Source organism: Eublepharis macularius, chromosome 16 (genome assembly GCF_028583425.1).
Source record: "Eublepharis macularius isolate TG4126 chromosome 16, MPM_Emac_v1.0, whole genome shotgun sequence".
Classification (NCBI taxonomy): domain Eukaryota; kingdom Metazoa; phylum Chordata; class Lepidosauria; order Squamata; family Eublepharidae; genus Eublepharis; species Eublepharis macularius.
Genome location: NC_072805.1, coordinates 35,238,569 through 35,261,843, shown reverse-complemented (window position 1 = coordinate 35,261,843; position 23,275 = coordinate 35,238,569). Strand labels below are relative to the sequence as shown.

The following is a 23,275-nucleotide window of genomic DNA, read 5'->3' as shown; positions in this document are numbered from 1 at the left end:
CCCACCACAAGGGTTTTTTAAAAATATGATTTAAAATTTTCACACATACATATACAAACATGAGACAGTTATCATTTTACTTGTCGATACCTATTATCTATTTCTTTAGCTCTAACATTTCATCTTGTTACATCTTTAATTGTGCGTTCTATTATGTCATTATACAGTTAGTCTTAGTATCATATTTATGTTTAAACATTGTAATTATTTGCCATCAATTTGTAGAAGGGATTCCATGGTACCGAGATGTCTTCTTCCATTTGCCCTTTCATTAACAATGTTAATTTATCCATTTCCGCCATCTCCATTACTTTTGTTATTAATTCTTCTTGCTGAGGGATTCTTTGTTGTTTCCAATAGATTGCTAGTAAGATTCTAGCCACTGTTACTATATGGATTATCAAGTGTTCTTGCTCTCTTTATATCCAGCATACAGTTTAATTTAAAAAATTCTGGTTTCAAAGGAATTGATATCTGTAAGATACTTTGTATTAGCTTATGTACCATTATCCAATATCTATGCACTTCTTTGCAGGACCACCACATGGGGAAAAATGTCCCTATACCTTCTTTACATTTCCAACACTTATTTGATATATTTTTAAACATTTTAGCCAGACTATCTGGCGTTAGATACCATCTACGGAACATCTTATATAAATTCTCTTTAAACACAGCAGATTTAGTTATTTTAATATTTACTTTCCATATCTTATTCCACTGTACTTGGTCAATATCATTACCTAAGTTCTGTATCCATAGTCTTTTACATTTCTCCACCCCTTCATTTTCTTTCATTTCCATTAGGAAGATATACATTTTTAATGGGTTTTATGGTACCTTAAAAAGTAACAGGGTTCTTGCAACACAATCTTTTAGTGGACTAGAGCCCACTTCACTGGACGCATGACTATGACCTCAGTCTCTCTCTCACACACACGCGCACACACACACACACAGAGCAAAGATAGCTGCTTTTCATGGCTCTAGAGTTTCAAAGCTAGATTTGGAAGGCTTAAACTGCAGCTCCCTTAATGTTTATCCTATTTTTTAAAAAATTATCAGTTAAATTCCTTCTTATTTAATTTTGCTTTATTCTGTTCATAATCTGCCCTACGTGTTTTTTAAATAGAAGGGGAGGACATCAGGGTTTTATTTAAAAAAAAACATTCTATAAATATATTGTATTAAAAAGTGAGTTAGAAAGCAATAAATTATAGGCAAGCATAATACAAATAAAAGAATAAATAAAGTAGTACATACCCATATTCACGTGCATAACTGAGATAATGCATCACAGAGAGAGAGAGAGAGAGAGCGAGAGAGAGAAAGTAAGTTGTAGAGGGGGGAGATGATAAACAGCAGAGTTTTTTTAAAAGCCAGCATGACAGACAGGGGGCTGTGACAAAATCCAAGAAATTAGCTTTCCCTAAGGAGGTAGGAGGGCTCCGATGTGAAAGCAAATAAATAAAAACTTCTTCAACAGGCTATGGTTTCTTATTTTCAGCTCCCTCCCCCCTTGCACTGAGGGAGAGTAGGAAAATATGCCCCCCCCCCAGCAGCCCCCTATACCCAACCGGAAACCGACCCTGCTCTGAATCAACTAGTCTGTCTCCATCTCCCTCCCTCTCCCCCTCCCTCTCCCCCCATCTTCCTCCCGCATCTCTTCCAGACACCTGCTCTCACTCCGTGGCTCTCCCCAGCGTTGCTTGATGTTTTCCATCGCAGACTTCTGGCCAGGGGGAGCTCTCCGGGAATCCCTTTCCTGCTGCCTCTGCTCCAGGGAATAAATGCCTCTCTCTGGCTCCATCCCCAAAGGATTCTTTAGTTGCTGGCATTTGGGGACCTTCTAATTTTTAGACTTAAAAAAAACCTCTGAGCTCCCTTGATTATTATCTTTTCTCCCCTCCCTGGGTGGGCTTGATGGTTGTCATCTTTGAAGATTCCTTAGTAAGAGATGGCTTGAAAATAAGGTAAGGGGGGGATAGGAAGTGAGATTCCTCGCTGGGGGGATATATGCTCTTCCTCAGACTCGGTTGTGCAGTGGCGTAGGTTGGGGAGAATGGAAGGACGGCTGTGGGCATGTAAGCAAGGGTGAGGAGAAACTGGATTCGAATTAAGGTCTTCTTGACTACAGGTATCCCCCACACACACACACACACCTTTCTGGAAACTTGAAGTGGAGATATCCGCTGGAAAAGTGAGAGGAGGGGTTCTCTCGGTTTCCCCTGGCTTGGAAATGGATTCATTTTTCGAAAGAGCTCTGGCTTTGCTTACGAATGCAGCGCAGTGAAAGCAAGGGGGGGGGGTTCCTCTGAATGCGATTCTCTGGTTTGAATACGATGCCCTCCCCGATTCTCTGGTTTTACTTAACTTCCTAGCCCTCTCCGCCTTACCCCGCTCATGTCAAATTCCAAGCAGGCATCCACCAACCCAGAGAAACGCCTAGGGGGGGGGGGCTTGGCGATTCTCTGGTTTTACTCCACTCCCTACCCCCCTCCCTCTTACCTCCCTCTGGTCAATTCCAAGCAGGCATCTAACAACCCAGAGAAACACCTGCCGGGGAGAGAGATCGTGACGATTCTCTGGTTTTACCCCCGTCCCTACCTCCCCTCCCTCTTACCCCGCTCTAGTCAATTCCAAGCAGGCTCCCACCAACCCAGACAAACGCCTGCCAGGGGAGGGAGGGCTCGGCGATTCGTCTCCTCTATTGACGGCGCTGCCGATGACTGGCTGCTTAGCAAACTACACACAGTGTCTGTGTGTTCGAGGATCTGCGTGTGTCGCTTAAAAAAAAACAAAAAAACGAGCCAACCGTCTGATTTCAGGGAAATGGCAAACTTCATTCTCTCTCTCGCTCTCTTTCCTTTTTTCCCTGCGCTTTCTGGACTGGCCTTGCCCTCTGGAACGTCAGCTGGTGAAATTTCCTCTTATAGGTGGAGCGCTGTGTTGGTTTGAGAGTCGCAAGCGAGCGGGGTGGAGGGGAGGGGAGAGAAGCGCCCGGTCCTTCGGGTTCTGGAGACGGCTTGGACCGCACAATCGCACGAGGAGGAGGAGGAGGAGGCAGATTTGGCAACCCGGCGGTGGCAGGGCGACGGGGGAAGCGAGGATCCGTAGGGGGACCCCCGCACGCCGTCCCTGGAAATATCCCTTGAAGAAGCGCAGCCTTTTCGGCTCCCTTCGCTCCCCCTGCCCGAACCGAGCCCAGATGGGTCTGGGGAGGAAATCCGGCGCCCCCCGCTTGCTTTTGGGCTCCAGCAAATCCCCGCCAACTCGAGGAAGTTGAATTGCGGCTGCTGCAGAGTTGTTCGAGGAGGGGGTGGGGGGGACAGAGAGCGAGCGAGAAATTCGGAGGAAGCCGAGCGGCAGCTTGACGAGCCGCTCCTGGGGAGCGAGTCCTCCGGCGTCACGACCGCGATCTCTTTGGGACCCACCGGGCTGTGGATTTTATTCGAACGGGAAGATCGCAGGAAGAAATCGGCTCGGGGCGGCGTTGCTTGCGGGGCTCTCCTTCGCCCTCGATCCTGGACCGGCGCGTCGAGCATCCCTCCATGTCTTTTTGCCTTTGCCATGGGACTGAAGATTTCTTAGCCGGGTCGTGACCGCCCCTTCCCCGCTTTCTCTCCTCGCCCTTCACTCGAAAGCCGACATATATGAGATGGAAAATCGAGGGCTGTTCGGCGCCCTTTGTTACCTGATGCTCAATGCCCCGTTGCTCTTCGTGGTCCAGGGTAAGTCGCAAACTTCCAGTCTCCCTGGGGAGAGGTGGGGGGTGGGGGTTGTTTTCCCCTGTTTTTTTTTAAAAAACAAACAGACTGCTAGTTTGCAGAAGAGGATCCGGGGACAGCCCTCGGAGTGGAGCCTCACGTCTATTCGGACTGGGAAATATGCCTTCTCCCACCGTTTCCAAAATCTGGATAACGTACAGACAGAGCGCCGGTTTTTTTAAATGCACCATCTCTCCATCCCCTTTGAAATGCTCCCCTGTTCAAGTCGTCTTAGACCACTGTTAGGAATGCTGGTTTCAGAACAGGCAAGCCCTCTTACTCTGGTGCAAATGTCGGGGGGGGGGGAGCTGCTGAAGCTAGAGGGTGCACACACAGGGTACACGACTGGGGCTGCAGGCTTGAGGGAAGCCCGCACTGTGCTGCAGAGATGGAGGATCGAAAGCAGAGGGGACGTGGGTACCACATCCCGAACACACAATAGGTTTTTGCCTTTGTGATCAGTGCTTGTCCCTGGAAATGGGAGACATCTGTCTTCCTGCAGGTTTTTTTTAAAATGTTATTTTGCAAACTTATTTTCCTCTTTGCCACTTTTCTCCTATGGATATGTGCCCAGACTGCAGTGACTAGATGGGGGGTACCAGGAAGGGGGGGGCTATCTCAAGACCTCGTTTACAGGGAGAAATGATAAGTGGCTCTGATTCCCTCTGGCTGACAGCTTGGGACCATCATTCGTTTGGAATTTTGCTTGAATCTGCAACGGGTGTTTGGGTCCAGAGGGGCTAGACTAGATGGCCTTCAGACTCTCTCTCTCATTGTCCCTGGAATTCTGCAATCCCAGTCTCCAGAGGGGGTAGACTAGATGGCCTTCAGATTATCTCTCTCATTGTCCCTGGAATTCTGCAATCCCTGTCTCCAGAGGGGCTAGACTAGATGGCCTTCAGATTATCTCTCTTTGTCCCTGGAATTCTGCAATCCCAGTCTCCAGAGGGGGTAGACTAGATGGCCTTCAGATTCTCTCTCTCATTGTCCCTGGAATTCTGCAATCCCAGTCTCCAGAGGGGCTAGACTAGATGGCCTTCAGATTCTCTCTCTCTTTGTCCCTGGAATTCTGCAATTCCACAAAGTGTGAGGAATCTGTGGCAACAGCTGGGCTTGGCAGTTCAGGCAGCTGAGAAACTCCCTCCCACCTGAAACATTTTGCTTTGCAGACTGATGGTGCCTCTTTAATCTCCCCCTATTTGCTGCCTTCTTGTCATTTTGTTTCTTTTTTGGTTTTGTTTTGTGTGTGTCTTCAGCCACCTTTACGGAAGTTCCTAAAGATGTGACTGTTAGGGAGGGAGATGATATTGAGATGCCTTGCGCTTTCCGGGCCAGCGGCTCCACCTCTTACTCCTTGGAAATCCAGTGGTGGTACCTTAAAGAACCAGCCCGGGAGCTCGCCCACGAATTAGCCATCAGTGGCCCTGGAAGCAGAAGCAAGGTAATTAAATACATAGCCACATGCGCATTACCCTCCATTAATTAATGCGGTTCAGTTCAGGTTGCAGGTTGGGTAGGAAGAGCAATGCAATCTTTGCTGGGAGGCTAGCAGTATGTATTGTGAGAGGTATGTTTCCAAGTTGGTCTTCTTTTCATCCACGTATATATACATAAAGGTGAAGTGGTGGGACCACCAGAGGGTGCCATATTTGGCACAGGAGGAGCATTTTCATGAACGCTCCAAAGCAGCACAAGGTGGTGACGGGTTCACACGTGCATGTTCTTTATTCGAGGGCTGCAGCATCAGAAGGTGCCTTGCATGCGTGAATGAGTCTCTGAGATCAAATAGCACTGCTTGTGTATGCCCACACATCATGTCAACGCCCCATGTTTGCATTCATCTCTGAGAGCACGTGGGAACTGGCCTGAAAAATGGTGACCTGCAGGCTCATTCTGTATTTCAAGGGGCTTCCTAAAGGTGGGAAGTTGCAATGTCACAACATACCAGAGTATCCATGTATAGGGCCAACCCCTGAACAAAATCACCTGTGATGATGAAATCACACCCTACCCGGTTGTCTGAATCCATCCACAGCAGGAGAGAATGGATTGACAACAGAACTAACCCAGAGCCAGTGACTCCAATTGATGCAGAACGGGCAGCTAGATTTTCAAGGCAAACCTATGCAAAGGGACTCTGGTCTAAGCCTTCAGCTTTCAGTGTACGGGCTTACGCTTTCTAATGAATGGGATAAAATGTTCATCTTATGGGCAATGTCATAAATATTTTAGGATATGTATATGATACAGGTGCCCTGTCCTAGATAGCCCAAGTGAGCTTGATCTCGTCAGATCTCAGAAGCTAAGCAGGGTCGGCCTTGGTTAGTAATTGGGTGGGAGACCTCCAACGAAGACCGAGGCTGCAGAGGCAGGCAATGGCAAGACACCTGTTAGTCTCTTGACATGAAAACCCCGCCAGGGGTCGACATGAGTCAGCTATGACTTGAGGGCACTCTCCACCACCATATGATACAGGTACGTGGAGAATATAGGCAATCCCCTCCATAGGTTCCAGCAGAACATATAGAAACTCCATTGGTTTAATACGGGTTTCCTAACCTCCTAGCTATCTGTCTACCCTTGGTGACAGGAGGAAAGGATATGGGTGGTTTTGGATTATGTGTGAATGGTAAGAAAGTGGGTTTCTACTCCACGTGGAGATGGCTGCCTGCAGAAGGGTTGTGCAATATGGCCCAGCTGCTTGTTCTGGTGCTCTAAAATCTGTACTGCTTTCCACATTCAGAGGCAGGATATCTATTAGCGCCAGAAACTGCAGGCTGGTGTGCCCCTGTGGGCAGCAGCCAGTATGTTGCAATGGATATAGTGTTAGACTTGGATTGGGAAGTCTCAGGTTCAAAGCCCTAATCAGCTATGAAACTCACGGGGTGACTTAGAGCCATCCCTCAGTCTGACCTGTCTACACAGAAAGCAAGTGTGGTGCAGTGGATTGACTAGGATCTGGGGAAACCCAGGTTTGAATCCCTGCTCTGCCATCGAAACGTACCTGGAGACCTTGGCCCAGTCACACGCGCTCAGCCTAACCGACCTCACGAGGTTGTTGTTGTGAGGATAAAATGAAGGAGAATGATGTAAGCCGCTTCAGGTCCCCATTGCGGAGAAAGGCGGGGTATAAATGAAGAAAATAAATAAATGTAACAAATAAGCCCTCCTGAATTTTTGACAGGATCAAAATGTAACCATTCTCTTGGGCATTCATACTAATAATAGCAGAAACTGTAGGAGGTATATTGGTTCTGGGTCATCTGTTTCTTCCATACAAGGATTTGCTGGCTACTACAAAATCCACACTCTGGTTCCTTCATTGATGGAAGAAAGAGGACAACGCAAGCAGACGAATACCAGTGTAGGAGAGGCTATTAAAACATTGAGAAGGGATAGTTATTCTCCAACATTTCTTAACATCCCATGGTTTTTAAAAGAGGTGTATCAAAAGATTTAACGTGTGAATGTGACTATAGAAGTGCAGTTTTCAGGAAGGATTGGCTGCAGCTACCAAATGGGACATCTGCTAGAAAACCTGGGTCTCATGCCCTGTAATCTGTGAAATGGACCCTATTCTCTTCTGAAAAACAAGACCTGTGAATATCTTGATAACTCTTGAGTTTGTGCCTCAGTGGAAGGACGTTTGCTTCCCATCAAGAAGGGCCAGGTTCAGTCCCCGACATTCCCAGTAGACTCTCTTAGCAACTAAACCTTTCTCTGCTTAAGACCTGGAAAGCCACTACCTGTCAAAATACTGAACTTGAGAGGTGAACAGCTTGGCTTGGTATAAGACAGGTTCATGTTTAACGACTGGAAGAAACTGATAGGATTCCAGACTACTGAGCTTGGGCCAAAGCTCAGTGATAAAGCACAAGTTTGGCATGTAAAAAATCCCAGCTTCAGTCTATGGCATCTCCTCCTCAGGATATCAAAGTAGCAGGATTTTGAAGGAGCAGCTTTGCTTGAAGAAGGGCATGGATTCAATCTTCCTCCCCAGTAGACAGTCCCTAGACCTTTCCTTACCTGAGGAGATCCACTACCAATAAGAGTAGGCAGCACTGTGCTAGATGGACCAGTGATGTGGCTCAATTTAAGGATGCTTCATATGTGGTTGTGGGAAATCACTGACAGGATCAAAGACTGTTGGGGTGGAGTCATGGCTCAGTGATAGAGCCCATGTTTTGTATAAAGAAGGCCTCCAGGTTCGATTCCTAACATTTCCAGTGGGAGATCTCAGGTAGTAAGTGTTGGGGAAGACCTTTCTCTGCCAAAGGGATGCCGCCAGTCAGAGTACAATAATAACAGAATAACAACAACAATGTTTGATTTATATACTGCCCTTCAGGACAACTTAACACCCACTCAGAGTGGTTTACAAAGTGTGTTATTATTATCCCCACAACAACAAACACCCTGTGAGGTGGGTGGGGCTGAGAGAGCTCTGAGAGAGCTGTGGCTGACCCAAGGTCGCCCAGCTGGCTTCAAGTGGAGAAGTGGAGCAGTTCTCACCAGTACTGAACTAGATGGACCCACGGTCCGATTCAATAGGCAGTAGCTTCATAGGTTCATCGCTATCAAAATGAGCATTCCCTTCCTCTCTGGCAGTCAGATAAACAAACCAAGGGTGTGGGTTGTTTGCAATACTGAACTTTTCTGTGCCAATGATTCATAGCAGTTGCAAGTGTCTTCTTTTTTTTTATCCCACTCTTGAAGGATGGAACCTGTGCACATGTCCTCCCCCTGGGGATGCAGCAGGATAGCTCTGCCGTGGGATGATTTATCTTTGCTCTGGCGTGCGATAATTAAAATGTAGTCAAGGGGGGGAAGCAGGTTATGGGTTCTTTCTTAAGCCAGACAAGGCCTGGAGGCTGGAAGACAAGACTCCACTTTTAATGCTCGGGCTGCCATTAAATGATACTCGGCGGCACCAAGAACGAAGAAAAGGAGGAGCCGGAGGGGGGGGGGAGGAGGAGAGCATCGCAACAGCAGTTGCACAGAGAGAATTGCGTCCGGGACCTAGAAGGGGGAGGAAAGTTTAATCAGAATTTGAAATGTTTATTCTCTGTATGATTAACCACTCCATCATTATTTTATGGAGCTATTTTTGTATTATGACAGTATGAAGGGAAACATTGAAGTGTAGTGTTTAGTGTTTGTAGTTCATTCCCCCCCTTTTCTTTTTCCACCCCCCCTTTGTCCCTTCCCTCTCCCCTTTCCTTGTGATAGTTTTGTGTAGTGTTTTGTAGCTATGAAAAATAAAAAATTTATTAAAAAAAAAAAAAGATACTCGGCGGCCCACCTTTTGGTGAAGCAGCTAGCAAAATGCAGGTGATAAGTGCAATAAAGGCAGGCTTGGTTTGGCTGTACCTACGGACACAAGGCTTGGATACTGTCAAGAGCACCACAGAGGAGAGGCCGATATGCCTCTGCAGAGGAACATATTGCCTCCCCTTGGATGCTATCCCTTTTTGGGAAGGGCAGACAAGTTGCTATCAAAGGGGTGGGCAGGTTTGACTTCTGTGGACATTACTTTTCCCAGTGGGAATAGACAGCAGCCATTCATCCTGGAGAAAGTAAAGGGCTGTTTCTGGAAGCAACACTAGCGTGAGTGCTGAATCTACTTAGAGGAACCAGAATGAGGAGCAGGGTCCTCCTCCAGTTGGCAGGATCCAGGCTTGCAGCCTGTTGACTTTCTCCCATAGAACTTAAAGGGGGGCACTGAGAATGACACCTGCTCCCTTCTGCAGTCTGGATTCTCTTTGTTGGCCATGCTAGCAAGTGGTGAAATGATGCCATCTGGCTTTTAAATATATAGTGCCAGAAGCTGGCTGCTGCTGAGGATTTAAGAGGGTCCTTCCAGAATGCCGAGCTTGCCAACCACAGGGTCACTATTAAGCCTGAAAAGGTGGTTCTGTGGAACCTTTAACATCACCGCTGGATCCCGTTCTACCTCCTTGCAGCAGAGAGAGAGAGCGCATGCAGACATCCAGGCATTCTGATGCTATTTGGTGAGGGAATGGGACTGCAGTCAGGGAGGGAAATGCACGGCTTAGATTGAAATAGTTTTGCTAACGGTCTCCAAAATTGAGAGCTGCTTAAACGACCCATAGTGGTGGCAGAGGTGACTGTCACTAGATAGCAATGGCTTTTCTCGGGAAATCAAGAGCACCACTCCAAGGCTGATAGCAAGGGAGGTCCAAAACCTGAGGAGATGCCCCAGAATAAGTGCTAGATGAACTTCATGAGTCCTGCAGAGTTCCTGAATGGAGCTGAACCAAAATGCGGGAGGGCGTTTCGAAAACATTTTTGCTGCCTGCAAAAAGCACATGCACACCCTTTTTGCCTACTTTTTGGAGCAACACCCTTGCCAATCGGGTGTTGCAACAGTGCGCTTCCATTTTGGAAACCAATCTTTCTTACCACAGTAATGATGCCACCCCCGAGCCAATCAGATTTAGCCAAGTGATGATGTCACTGAGGCAAACGAATCTTATTCAGAGCGGCAGCACTGCCTTCAGTGAGGTCAACCCATCACCAAATCTGATCGGCTACATGGCGATGTGACTGTTCCGAGGATGCAGACCAGTTAGCAAAAATGATGGTTATTGCTTTGGTGCCCCCCGGGTGCAAACAAAATATGAGCAAACAGGAGTTCATAGAATATTTGGTCTCCAACCTCCCCTCACAGTTCCCACCCAAAATGTTCACTTGAGAACGTGCAGCGCAGCCTTATTAAATTGTGCCAAAATATTTAAATGTGATTGATTTGCATTGCATTTGGGGACTTTTCCTTGATTCTGGATTTGGTTTGTTTAAGGACCAGATTTTGTCTTCAATCCACCTGTGCCCTACAGGTATAGAGGTCTGAGTGTTGGATGTGGCTTGGAGAGGGGCTGTTCAAAATCCCCTTTCAGCCACAAGGTTTTGCATTGGTTTAAGCTGGGTAGATGTGTTGGTCTGCACAGCAGAACAGCGGGATTTGAGTCCAGTGGCACCTTAGAGACCAACACACTTTTCAAAGTGTCAGCTTTCAAGAATCAGAAGTCCTTACTTTAGAAATGAGCAGGAAAGGTCTTGTATCACTCACTGGTTTGAATCCAGCCATGCAGTTCCTCCAACATAACAGTATTTCCATTGGCAGAAAAGGGGTCTGCAATTTCTGTCCATTCTCCCCTCCCACTGCAGACTGCCTCCAATCCCCTATGCTGTTCATGAAGGTTTGATGATCCCCCCAGGAACAACATCTTGGTAGGCCCAATGGGTTGCAGCAAGAGTGGGGAATAAGTCCTTCTCAATGTCTGCAGATATTTGGACATAGACCAAGAACCTGACTTGTTTCTCAAAGCTGCTGCAAGGACACCACCCTAAGCTCCTCAGTGGAAAAAGTGGTTTACAAAGGAAATAAATAAATCCTTCGAAATAAATTGCAGAGTTCTATCATGTATCTGTCGCAGTTGCAATAGATCTAATCTACAGACACTAGAAAACCCTCAACGCAGCATATAAATCCGTATTAAACTGCACTGTTTTAAAAACTGCGAACATGATGCCAATTTTAAAAACCAACGTACTTCCCATATAAGCAACACACAAGGCACTATGCGATCTTTGGGGTGGAGTGGAGGGAAATACCAAGAAGATTTGACCTAGCTGATTTTCGCAAGATCTCACCAAGACTGTGTGGGCGAGCAAGGAATCAAAATGGAGTATTTAGGCCAGTTCGCCAAGCCTCCCCCTCTCTACCATTTCCTGCCACTGCTATTTCACATTTCAAGGGATCCCTCTGGAATTGTAACGGTTTGCTATATCATCCATTAACTGCCTTGCAGCCGTTCTTGCCCTCAACCACTGTTATCTGGGAGCAAATGCAATAACTTTATTGCAGCCGCCTACTGAGGCCAGTAGTAATTCCCCCCAAACAACCAATCCACTGAGTTAAGAGCCAATTGAGTGCGTCCCCAATCAAGCCAAGGTGTCTGACATTAGCACAGTTCAATCTATGGTGCGGCTACTGTCCCGAGGAGATCTATCCACTGATGTGCATGTGGTACATTGTTCCTCTGCTTCCATTTAATTTTCTTCTTCTTCTTCTTTGCCTTTTCAGGTAACAAATAAGGATGCAACTAAAATCAGCGTAAGTGTCTCTCAAAATATATTCTGCTTTTTTTGTGAGTATATGTTTGGAGAAGGGAACGAAGGGACAGTGGCAGGAAAGAAGCTTTGACCGAAGATGATCGGCATTGTTATGGGGCATGGAATTTCTTTTTTCGAAATTCACTTTTTTTTAGATATAGTCACTGATTCCTCTTACTCTCTTTCATTTGTCTTTGTAGTTTTCTGTTATACCATATGGTGGTGATCTAAGTGCCTCTTGTAAGTTCAGCCCATGCAAGATGTTGTTGGTTTTTTTTATGCTGCATTCCCCGGGGTGGTGTTCTAACATGAGATAGAAAGGTTTGGGAAGACGTTGCCTGCCTCTGAGCATTTGCAGAGTGAAATGCTGAAATTCTGCAGAACCTCCATTCCTGCCCCTCCTCTCTTGGAATTTCAATTTGATCAAAATGAAATTGGTTAGAAACTGACTCCAGATTTTTAAAAAGTGAGGACGGAATGGATTGTTGGATTTCAAGGAGAAAGTGAGCAAAGAGGAATGAAGAGCATTTCTCTCAACAATGCCAGTCTTGAGCATTTATTTTTTATTTACTAAAGCCGTCAGTTCCATCTCTGTCCCGTAACCTGGACTGAAACCAGATTGAAAAGGGTCCAGAGCAGGTGAACTATCCAAGAAGGCCTGGAGCTGTCCCACCACCACTGTCTCCATCACCTTGCCCAGAAAAGGCAGCTTAGAGACAGGGTAATTGTTGGCCTCATCGCTTTTATGTAGGTACAGCTGCAGTGGAGAGCCAATTTGGTGTAGTGATTAAGAGCGGCAGGACTCTAATCTGGAGGACCAGGTTTGATTCCCCACCCCTGCGCTTGAAGCCAACTGGGTGACCTTGGGTCCGTCACAGCTTCTCGGTGCTCTCTCAGCCCCACCCACTTCACAGAGTGATTTGGGGGGTAATAATAACGTACTTTGTGAACTGCTCTGCGTGGGTGTTAAGTTGTCCTGAAGGGCGGTATATAAATCAAATGTTGTTGTTGTTGTTATAACTGCCTCTTTGAGTGGCTGAAGTGAGGTGTCCTGAGTCAGCGACTGATTTATGATGGGCATCATTGACTCATCTATGCAGCCCTTACATGATTTCAGCAACCAGGATGGACAAGGATCTAGAGCACAAACGGTGACCTTCACTTATTCCAGAATGCTGAGGAAGTCCTTTCTTTTCTTGGGACTTTGGAAAAGCTATTGCCCATCAGATAGTTCTGGGCTAGATGGGACATTGATTTGCCTCAGTCGACACCAATTCCTTAATTCCTTTTGCTTCGTGTCATTTTAACTCACTTCTGCACGGGTCCCCTATCTTGTTGAGCTTGCAGGCAATTTGGGGAAAATAGAGACCAGATTGTGGGTGCAATAACAAAATGGCTGCCAGGACAGGAGCGGAATCAGTTTCAGAATGGCTGCACTGTGGGCTAGATCTGATCACAAAAGGTTGAGAGGTTCCGCAAAACATCAGGGGGTTCCAAGCCAAGCACCCTCCTATGTTTTCCAAACTGGTGCTCCCTACAGGCACCAAAATAATAATAATAATAATAATAACAATATTCACTTTATATACCGCCCTTCAGGACAACTTAACACCCACTCAGAGTGGTTTACAAAGTGTGACATTATTATTATCCTCACAACAATCACCCTGTGAGATGGGTGGGGCTGAGAGAGCTCTGAGAGAGCTGTGACTGACCCAAGGTCACCCAGTTGGCTTCAAGTGCAGTGGTGGGGAATCAAACCTGGCTCTGCAGATTAGAGTCCTGCCACTCTTAATCACTACACCAAACTGGGTCTCCACTACAGCTATACCTACATAAAAGCGATGTGGCCAACAATTACCCTGTCTCTAATCTGCCTTTTCTGGGCACGGTGATGGAGACAACAGTGGTGGGACAGCTCCAGGCCTTCTTGGATAGTTCACCTGCTCTGGACCCTTTTCAATCTGGTTTCAGTCCAGGTTATGGGACAGAGATGGAACTGACGGCTTTAGTAAATGAAAAATAAATGCTCAAGACTGGCATTGTTGAGAGAAATGCTCTTCATTCCTCTTTGCTCACTTTCCCCTTGAAATCCAACAATCCATTCCGTCCTCACTTTTTAAAAATCTGGAGTCAGTTTCTAACCATTTCCATTTTGCTCAAATTGAAATCCCAAGAGAGGAGGGGCAGGAATGGAGGTTCTGCAGAATTTCAGCATTTCACTCTGCAAATGCTCAGAGGCAGGCAACGTCTTCCCAAACTGGCTCCCATGATGCCTTCTGGGCTCTTCTGAAGCACCTTCTACTGCAATGAAGTTAGGATGGGCTCTTTGCTTTGAAGAAGCAAGCAGCCACCAGGGACCATTCTGGCAGTGCCATGGCACCCTCGGTGACCCCATGGGGCTTCACTGCACTAGAACCACCTAAGGGTCAGTTTATGCTTTCAGCAGTGGCGAAGCTTTTCTTGACCTTCTGTATCACTGTGCAGAAAGAGATTTGCAGGTTTTGAACATTTCCGGTTCTAAAAAGCCTGACAGCACATAGGAAGTTAGCATGGGAGGGAGAAAGTTTCAGCTTAGCATTGTATGCAAAGAGGAAATTTTTCACCTACCACCTGTAAAGTAATATCCAGGCAAAACAAGGCATGAACTGTCACAGAGTCTGTCCACACTGCTGCCAGATTTCAACTGGTTTAATAGTCCCACTCTACAGAATTCACATTTGGGGAGTGGGGAGTGCTATGACAGACGGTTAAACTTGCCTTGGTTTTATTTGTTGTGTATATACCCACTTTGTGATGTATTTAGCAAACTATTTCATGGCTAACACACCACGGAAGAACATTTTTTCCCTCACTTGATTTTCTCTTTTGGTTGAATGCATCTTAGGTTTTGGGTCCAAATCCATCTTTTCCCACCTGTGTGCAATCACAGTGGAATTGTTGTTGTTGATTCGGAATCTTTGCTTTTGTGTGTGTGTGTGCATGTGTGTGTGTGTGTGCACCCCAAAGGGGATTTGGAATGCAGTCCAAGGAAGATCCATATTCTGACTTGATTTTGTGTGTGTGTGTGTTCTGGAAAACAAATGAAAATACCAGAGAGAGAGAGAGAGAGAGACTAGGTCAAGATGGGTAGCCGTCTTAGAATGTCAGTAGCAGCAGAAAAGAGCAAGAGTTCAGTAGCACCTATAAGACTAACAAAATTTGTGGTAGGATATGAGCTTTTGGTGAGTCACAGCTCACTTCTTCAGATACAGCTAGAATATCCTACCACAAATTTTGTTAGTCTTATAGGTGCTACTGAATGCTTGCTCTTTTCCACTTTCTCTCTCTCTGTTTGTGTGTGTCTGTGTACAGACCTGAGGTCAAAGGAAAGAGGAGAATAGATGCACTGTGCCAGACCTGTGAATGGTGTATCCTGTTTGGAGACCACATTGCAGATAATATTGTGAGGTTTATTTGAATCCGGAGGCAGAGAGGGAAAATATACAAACAGTCAATGCCTCTGTTGTTGGAAGGAATAAGGACGGCTCATGGCAACCAGGTTGTGTTTAACTTGAAGGAACCTGATGGATCATTTTGCTTTCTCCCAAGGAGGTGTGATGTTCGTTGACTAGGATTTGGTGTGCTTTGCTGAGGATTAAGTGCAGAAGCTGGGCTTTTGATGTGGCGAGGAGGGCAGAGGGCTGCACTTATTTTGAGGAAGGAGAGATGAAGAATGAGCAGCTGGGATCTGAATGAATCTCTGAATCTGGCATATGGGGGTGGGGGGAGGTAGGACAGACACTACATTTTTGCATGCATTGCTGCTGGTAGGAAAGATGGCTCGGATTACGGCTGCTTGTTGACTGCAGTGGAGAGATGCATTTAATTAAGGGAAGGAGGAAACAGAATCAGTGGGCAGCGTTTGATTTTGGATGAGTGACCCAGTGCACGGAAAATATTTGTTTAGGGAATAGAAATGGACAGAAGCAATGAGTAAGCAATAGTGGGATGTTTGCTTTTTGGAGAGGAAGGGGGATTGCATTTTGGAGGGGGAGGGAAAGAGCATCCCCAAAGGGGATTTGGAATGCAGTCCAAGGAAGATCCATATTCTGACTTGATTTTTCAAGGAGTCGTTTCAGTGACTGGCTATTATATCAGAAATACCCTACATGGCTAGAAATTTCTACAAAGAGAAGAGCTGTATCTTCTCCCTTGAAAGTCCAGGGTCTTAATCTCTCATATGTGAGAACTGTCTATGGAACCTGGGAATGAAAGTTACTCTGGACGTGCTCAGGAACACTCTCGTTGTCATGATCCTTGGCAATTAATACAGATTTTTGGAGAGGAAGGTGGATTGCATTTTGGAGGGAGAGGGAAAGAGCATCCCAAAGGGGATTTGGCATGCAGTCCAAGGAAGATCCTTGGACTGAGCATCCAGGTCTGAGTTTGATTGTCCATTAAGCTCTTGTTTAATCAACAAAGCCATCTTTGGTGAACAATCCAGCTGCCTTAGATATAACTTCTTCCCCTAGACAAGCACTGGTGACAGCTTGAATGCTTTTGCTACTATTTCCAAAATTTAAAATTCAGGTAGTTGGATGTAGGCTTTTTTCCTGATTGATGGCCAACATCTTTGGAACTGGCCTCATGGTTTTGACATTCCCAGGATTTAAGTATTTTTCTAGATATGTCTAAATAGTGTCTGCTAAAACTTCTAGGTTTTGATTGTGCTTTTAATAATCTAATATGCATTTCAGGTGTTATCGGGGCTTTTTTTCAGCTGGAACGCGGTGGAATGGAGTTCCGGCACCTCTTGAAAATGGTCACATGGCTGATGGCCCCGCCCCCTGATCTCCAGACAGAGGGGAGTTTAGATCACCCTCCATGCTGCAGAGGGCAATCTAAACTTCTCTCTCTCTGGAGATCAGGGGGTGGGGCCACCAGCCATGTGACCATTTTCACTGAAGGTGATTTAAGCTTTAAAAAACTCCCCCCCTTGTTCTAGCTGACCCAAAGTGATGTCATTGTGTGGTCCTGGAAGCATGAGCACCCTTTGCATGTGTACATGTGGTACCAGGGGCACCAACCTCCTGCCAGGAGTTGCCCCCTGTGCTGGCAACCCACTGAGTTCCACCTTGTTTCCCAGAAAAAAAACCCTGGATGTTATTATCCATTTACTATTGTTAAGGTTCCACAGCTAAGAAGCATTTAATTATTTAGGGATTAAGGTGGATAATGAAAGACTTTAATATTAGGGTGGATTGTTATTGGTTTAGCAAAAGATGGGAAAGTTTGTAAGAGGTTCCCTAGGTGTGTAAATGTTGTAGAAAATTGACATGCTAGTTCAGTGGATGGCCCATGCCAAAAGGCTAGTAGTAACACTATTGGCAGTATTGCGTGGTGGTTAGAGTGTCAGACTAGGATCTGGGAGACCCAGGTTCAAATCCCCACTCTGCCATGGAGTTTGCTAGGTGACCTTGAGCTATAATTTCTTGCAGCCTAATCTACCCCACAGGGTTGCTGTGAAAATAAAATGGGGGAGATAATGATGCACACTTCTTGGAGGAAGGATGGGATTTTAGGATAATGCACTAGATCAATAATAGGAAGGCAGTGGAGCAAAGATTCTACTTATCTTAGCAGTCACATTTTTAGAACATTTGCTCCAGATTTTCAAAGTGTTCTGCAAACATATTGATGATGTGATCACCATGACTAACGACTGCTTCAGCGATGCAAATTAATGGCAGCATTTGAAGGTTGCATGAACAGCTCACACCTCTAGGGTTAGTAAGAGGGTAGTAAGAAGAGCCAGAAGGAGGCTTGATTGGAGGATGGATTGAGGGCATGTTGCACAATTGGCCTGCAAAATTAACTAACTCCTTGCTATTTTTCCCAATACTTCTGGTCAATATGATGAGCAGCAGGCACGTTGGTCCACTAACCATCATTTCAGTCACGATCTGGTGGTTTGGTAGGAGTGTATGAAAGTTTGCTGGCTTGGAAATACGGTACAAGTGCATACTGAAACTGTTGTACAAAACAAAAGTACGGTTGTTGTGGATTTTCCGGGCTGTATAGCCGTGGTCTTGGCATTGTAGTTCCTGACGTTTCGCCTGCAGCTGTGGCTGGCATCTTCAGAGGTGTAGCACCAAAAGTCCAAAGTGTTCTCTCAGTGCCACATTGTGGAAAAGATGTTGGCAGGTCATTTATATCTACTCAGGAAGGTGGGTTTCGGCTGAGTCATCCTGTAAGAGTTTCCCAGGGTGTGGAATGCTAATGGAGGGAGGCTTCACTGTATCCTGAGGAGGTTCTCTTGCATATAGATTGGTGCTTGATATGCTAATCTTCTCTGCAGGGCTATTGTCGGGTATAGAGTGTTTTGTTAGCCTGGTGTTTTTCAGGACTGGGAACCATGCTCTATTTATTCTTAAAGTCTCTTCTTTCCTGTTGAAATTGTGCTTATGCTTATTCGACAATATATAAAACAAAAGTACCTCTTAGAGTGTGTCTGGAGAGAGTCAATATCTAGTGGTCACGGGGAGGGACCATGGATCAGTGGCAGAGCATCTGCTTAGCATGCAGAAGGTCTGAGCCAGCATCTCCTGTTAAAAAGATCAGGTGATGTGGCCTGACCTGAATAGCCCAGTTGAGCCTGATCTCCCCAAATCTCAGAAGCTAAGCAGGGTCAGCCTCGGTTAGTAATTGGATGGGAGACCTCCAACAAAGACCAGGGTCGCAGAGGCAGGCAATAGCAAACCACCTCTGTTAGTCTAGTCTCTTGCCTTGAAAGCCCCACCAGGGGTTGCATAAGTCAGCTGTGACTTGAGGGCACTCTCCACCACCACCAGGAGGTGATGTGAGACTGCATAAGACCTTGGAGAGCCACTGCCATAGGAGACAGTACTGACTTAGAATGAAGGAACTTCATGTTTTCATTATTAAGGTGAGGGCCCATGGCTCACCGGTAAAGCATCTGCTTGGGATGCAGAAGGTTCCAGGTTCAATCCCCAGCACCCCCAGTTTAAAGGGTCAGGTAGTAGGTAATATAAAAGACCTCTGCATGAGTCCTTGGAGAGCCATTGCCTTTCTGAGTAGACCATACCGACCCTGATGAGCCAAAGGTCTGATCCAGTATAAGGCAGCTTCATGTGTCCATGTGGTCTGTCGAGTGGAAGTAAGCGGAGAATTTGAGGCAGTAGGTTATGTCATGGCACACTGTGGGTAATACTGACTGGATGACGGTCTACTGAATGTATATGATCAGACAGGGAATGGAGAGCTGGTTTATTTCCCTGCCTGCACACTCATCAATTTGAAGTCAAGGGGTATTTGTATTCTCAGTGATGGTTTCATGGTTGTGGTCAGTGGTTTGGGATCTCCGGTGTGCACATGCTGAGTGTTTGGAAGCACGGAAAGCACAGTGTACAGTGGTCTCTGGATCATAGCTGGACTCAGCAACAGGAAGTTAAAGACATGTTTCTATGTTCCAAGTTCTGGCAGGTGCTAGGTGGAAATATTGTGTGAGTATGCACACTTGTGTTTCCACAGATGCATTCTAGTTTGCTCCACATCTTATATTTACAGACCTTATGGGTATCATGAAGCCTGAAGCACTTGGCCTGGCATTTCTGGTGACACATCAGGGCAACTGCAACTTCCTACTACAATAATATACAATTATGTGTGTGAGAGAGTGTCTTTGTGTGTGCGCATGTGCAACTCTCATATGTTGCATACAATTATATATGTATGTGAGTGTGTGTGCGTGCAAGAATGTGCAATTCTCATATGTTGTAATCTGCACACAACTTTCAAGTGAATCCTTTTTGGAATGGCATAACTAAACACTGCAAAACAGCTTTCAGTGGCTGCAGGGGTGTGGGAAGAGAACCGGCAAAACAATGTTTGCCAACCTGAGATATGTGGTTGAAAGTCAGGAGTGCATTTTCTTTATGCCCATCGATTCAGCGTTAAATAAGCTGCAGTGAGAAACGTTGCTGTCATTTGGAAGCAGGCTGCCCATTTAGTCATTGGGAAATCTGGTGTTTGTGCGTATGTATTATAGATAACCTGTTAATTAGAGACTGGCTGCAAACATGTGAAAACAGTCCAGGAGTAAATGGGCCCAGGGTGTGCGCAAGGCAACTGTTTTGGAAAGGGGGGACCTTGGCCTGAATTTTCACACTCAGGAGTCTTAACCTCCGCAGTCGAGGATGTTCACCATTCCAGCAACTGGGAAAGGGGAGATTTGGAGGGAGTGTGGCTGCGGGGGGGGGGGTCTTCCTGGGCAAAAGGAGACCTGCGGAGGTGCCGTTTGAGGAGGGGGGCAGTCGATCCAGGTAAATATGACGTCCCACGGTTATCACGGAATGCAACAAGTAACCTCAAAAACGTTCTTTAAAACGAGGCCGCCCCCTTCGCGCAGCTCTTCCTTCGAGCCGGGCTGCTGCCAGCGCTCTCCCCTTTCCCGCTAAAGGGCGCTTTCTCTCTTCCAGACTGTGCGCGTTCAAGGCAACGACATCTCGCACCGGCTGCGCCTCTCCGGGGTCCGGCGGCAGGACGAGGGCGTGTACGAGTGCCGAGTCTCGGACTACAGCGACGAGGACACGCAGGAGCACAAAGCCCAGGCGCTGCTGCGCGTCCTGGCGCGCTTCTCGCCGCCCGACGTGCAGGCGGCCGAGGCCGTCTCGCACATCCAGCGGAGCGGCCCCCGCAGGACCAGCCCGCCGGGTCGAGCCACCGCCGAACCCGGGCTGGGAGACAAGCGCCTCCTGCCGGCCCAGGGCGAAGCTGCCGCCTCTTCGTCCTCCGCAGACGCCTCCCCGGCCTCCGCAGCCGCCGCCTCCTCCTCGTCGTCCTCCCCCTCCTCTTCCTCCTCGATTACCACCACGACCACTGCGGCAGCGGCCGCGGCAGCATCCTCGGCCTCGCCCCGTCCAGGCAAAGCGACCATCCTCCGCCAGCAGCACGAATCAGGTAGGTGGAGGCGCAGCGACACCCGGCGGACGCGGAGCGAAGCGCAGGGAGCTGGCCGTGGTGCTGATTCTGTGGCCAGAGGCGCCCGAGGATTTCTAGCGGGCGCAGAGCGAAGCGCAGGGAGCTGGCCGTGGTGCTGATTGTTTAGCCACAGGCGCCCGAGGATTTCTAGTGGGCGCAGAGGGACGTGCGGGGAGCCGGCCATGGTCATGATTCTTTGCCCAAAGGCACCTGCGGATTTCTAGTGGGCGCAGAGCGGATGCAGGGAGCTGGCCATGGTGCTGATTGTTCGCCCAAATGCGCCCAGTGGGCAGGGAATAAAACACAGGGATCTGGATGCAGTGCTGATTGTTTGGCCAAAGGCACCGGCGGATGTCTAGTGGGTGCAGAGTGAAGTGCAGGGGTCTGGCCATGATGCTGCTTGTTTGGCCAAAAGCACGAGTGGGTTTCTAGTGGGCACGGAGCAAAACGTAGGGTGGTGTTGATTCTTTGACAAAAGGCCCCAACAGATTTCAAGCCAACCACAAATTGACCCCCGGAGGCTATGCTGGGCTTTTCAGCCACTTCACTGAAGAGCAAGATTCAGGTCCAGTAGCATCTTACAGACCAACTGAATTTCTTGGGTATGAGCTTTTGAAGGAAATCTAGATGGTCTTTAAGTTTCTACTTGACTTCAATCTCGCTCTTCTACTGCAGATCAACAAGGCTACCCACGAGCTCAGCAAGGAATGAATCTTGTGGCACCTTTAAAATTGATTCTGCCTTCCACTTTCACCAGCTTAAAGAGACAACTTCTTGCATCTGGTCTCCATGAAAGCCTATGCTGTACTAAAATGGCAGTAGTAAATGCTGCGGGGAAGGTGTAATGGTGTAGTCCTATCTGGTCAAATCTCAGAAACTAAGCAGAGTTGGCTTCAGTTGTTCCTTGCATGGGAGACCACCAATGAAACTTGGGGTTGTTCTGCAAGAGAAGGCAATGGCAATCTACCTCTGCTTCTCATTTGCCTTGAAAATCCCTTGATAAGGTTGCCATATGTTGATTGCGACTTGAAAAGGCTCAACAGGTATTGTGGTATCTAAGGTGGGATCAAGTAGGTGTTCCAGGAGGAAGGTTCATGAAAAAGGGGGGAGTGAGGGAGAAAGATTGGGGGCAGGACACTTTTGAGGGGGCAGGACGCCTCTGAATGGCTGAGGGTGGTAGAGATGGAAGAGTAAAGGCCATGAACTGGATATGAGCTTGGAGAGACAGAGATCAAGGCACTAGAGGACCATTAAGGTACATGAAGAGCTTACTGTAAGGACAAGGAGTTTACAGTGGATCCAAGAGCAAACAGGATACCAATGCTTTGAGGGGCATAAATGACCGCAACAGAGAAGAATGACTTTGGAGACAGAGGGCAGAGTTTAAGATACCAGCTGCTTCCTTTCTTTTATATTATGATTAAGCTTCTTAAAGATGCCTCACTTTTGAAAAAGGTTCACACGGAAATATTCATTTCCTAAATAAATGAACAAAAAAATGTGCAGGAAGCTTTTTTTAAAAAAAACACAGGGGCCCAGTCATAAATGGCATCCCTCTTACATCTCATAAGATAGGAAGCATGACATTTATTTAATGGTCCAGTCCTGGTTTGCGATTGACGGACAGGAAATGTTTTAAAAAGCAGAATCTTTCATGCAACACTGAGAGGGCTATGGCCACAGAGTGCCATAAACTGTCACAGCGATATTTTCGTCCAGCCTTAATTCGTGACTTTTAAAAAACAAATTTAGACCAAGAGGGCACGTCCATCTGCATCAAAGCCCGGCGCCTGCTGCTCTCTCTGACAGCCAAGCAAACCCAAGAGAAAACACTGGAGTCACTTGTGATAAGATGCAGCCCTTCACCTCCTTAGGGAAGCATTCACATTTCTCAGCTTCCAGTTCTTATTGTCTGGGGCTGCACCGTATCATTTTTCGCTGCCTTCCAGAGATGGACAGAAAGACAAGGACGTGTCCATTTTCCCTGAGGATGATAAAGACATTTTGGCATCACATAACACTTCCTCGGGAAGGAAGCCAAAAAAAAAGAACGCAACTCATGCAAAGGTTTTGGACTATTTTCTCTACTTTGGACTCTGCCAACCACGAGGACCCTGTTGGACTCTATGCGTGGCTGTCAAGTGTCAAGTCTGCTGATTTGGGGGGGGGGGGGCAGTGTGAAGTAATGGTTAGAGGTTGAGTGGGGAGAATCCAAGTTCAAGTCCCCATCTTGCCCTGAAGCTTCCTGAGTGGCCCTGGGATAATCACTTTCATACTAATCTGCCTTCAGGCTTGTGAGGATAAAATGAAGAAAAGGGACCCATGTCTACTGGCCTGCTTTGGGGAGGTAGAATTGGTTAAAAATATGCCAGCTACAAGGACCTGTCATC

At 46.9% G+C, this 23,275-nt stretch overlaps 1 protein-coding gene across 1 annotated transcript in view; it reads left to right on the top strand.

Annotated features, from left to right (window-relative positions):
- The first annotated feature begins 3,658 nt into the window (after positions 1-3,658).
- The window catches only part of VSTM2B (V-set and transmembrane domain containing 2B), a 46,011-nt gene continuing 26,394 nt past the window's right edge, over positions 3,659-23,275 (top strand). The window contains exons 1-4 of the mRNA XM_055000268.1: positions 3,659-3,731; positions 5,024-5,208; positions 11,875-11,904; positions 20,384-20,864. Of these exons, the coding sequence (XP_054856243.1) occupies positions 3,659-3,731; positions 5,024-5,208; positions 11,875-11,904; positions 20,384-20,864 (769 nt within the window). The remainder of the gene's footprint in view (positions 3,732-5,023; positions 5,209-11,874; positions 11,905-20,383; positions 20,865-23,275) is intronic.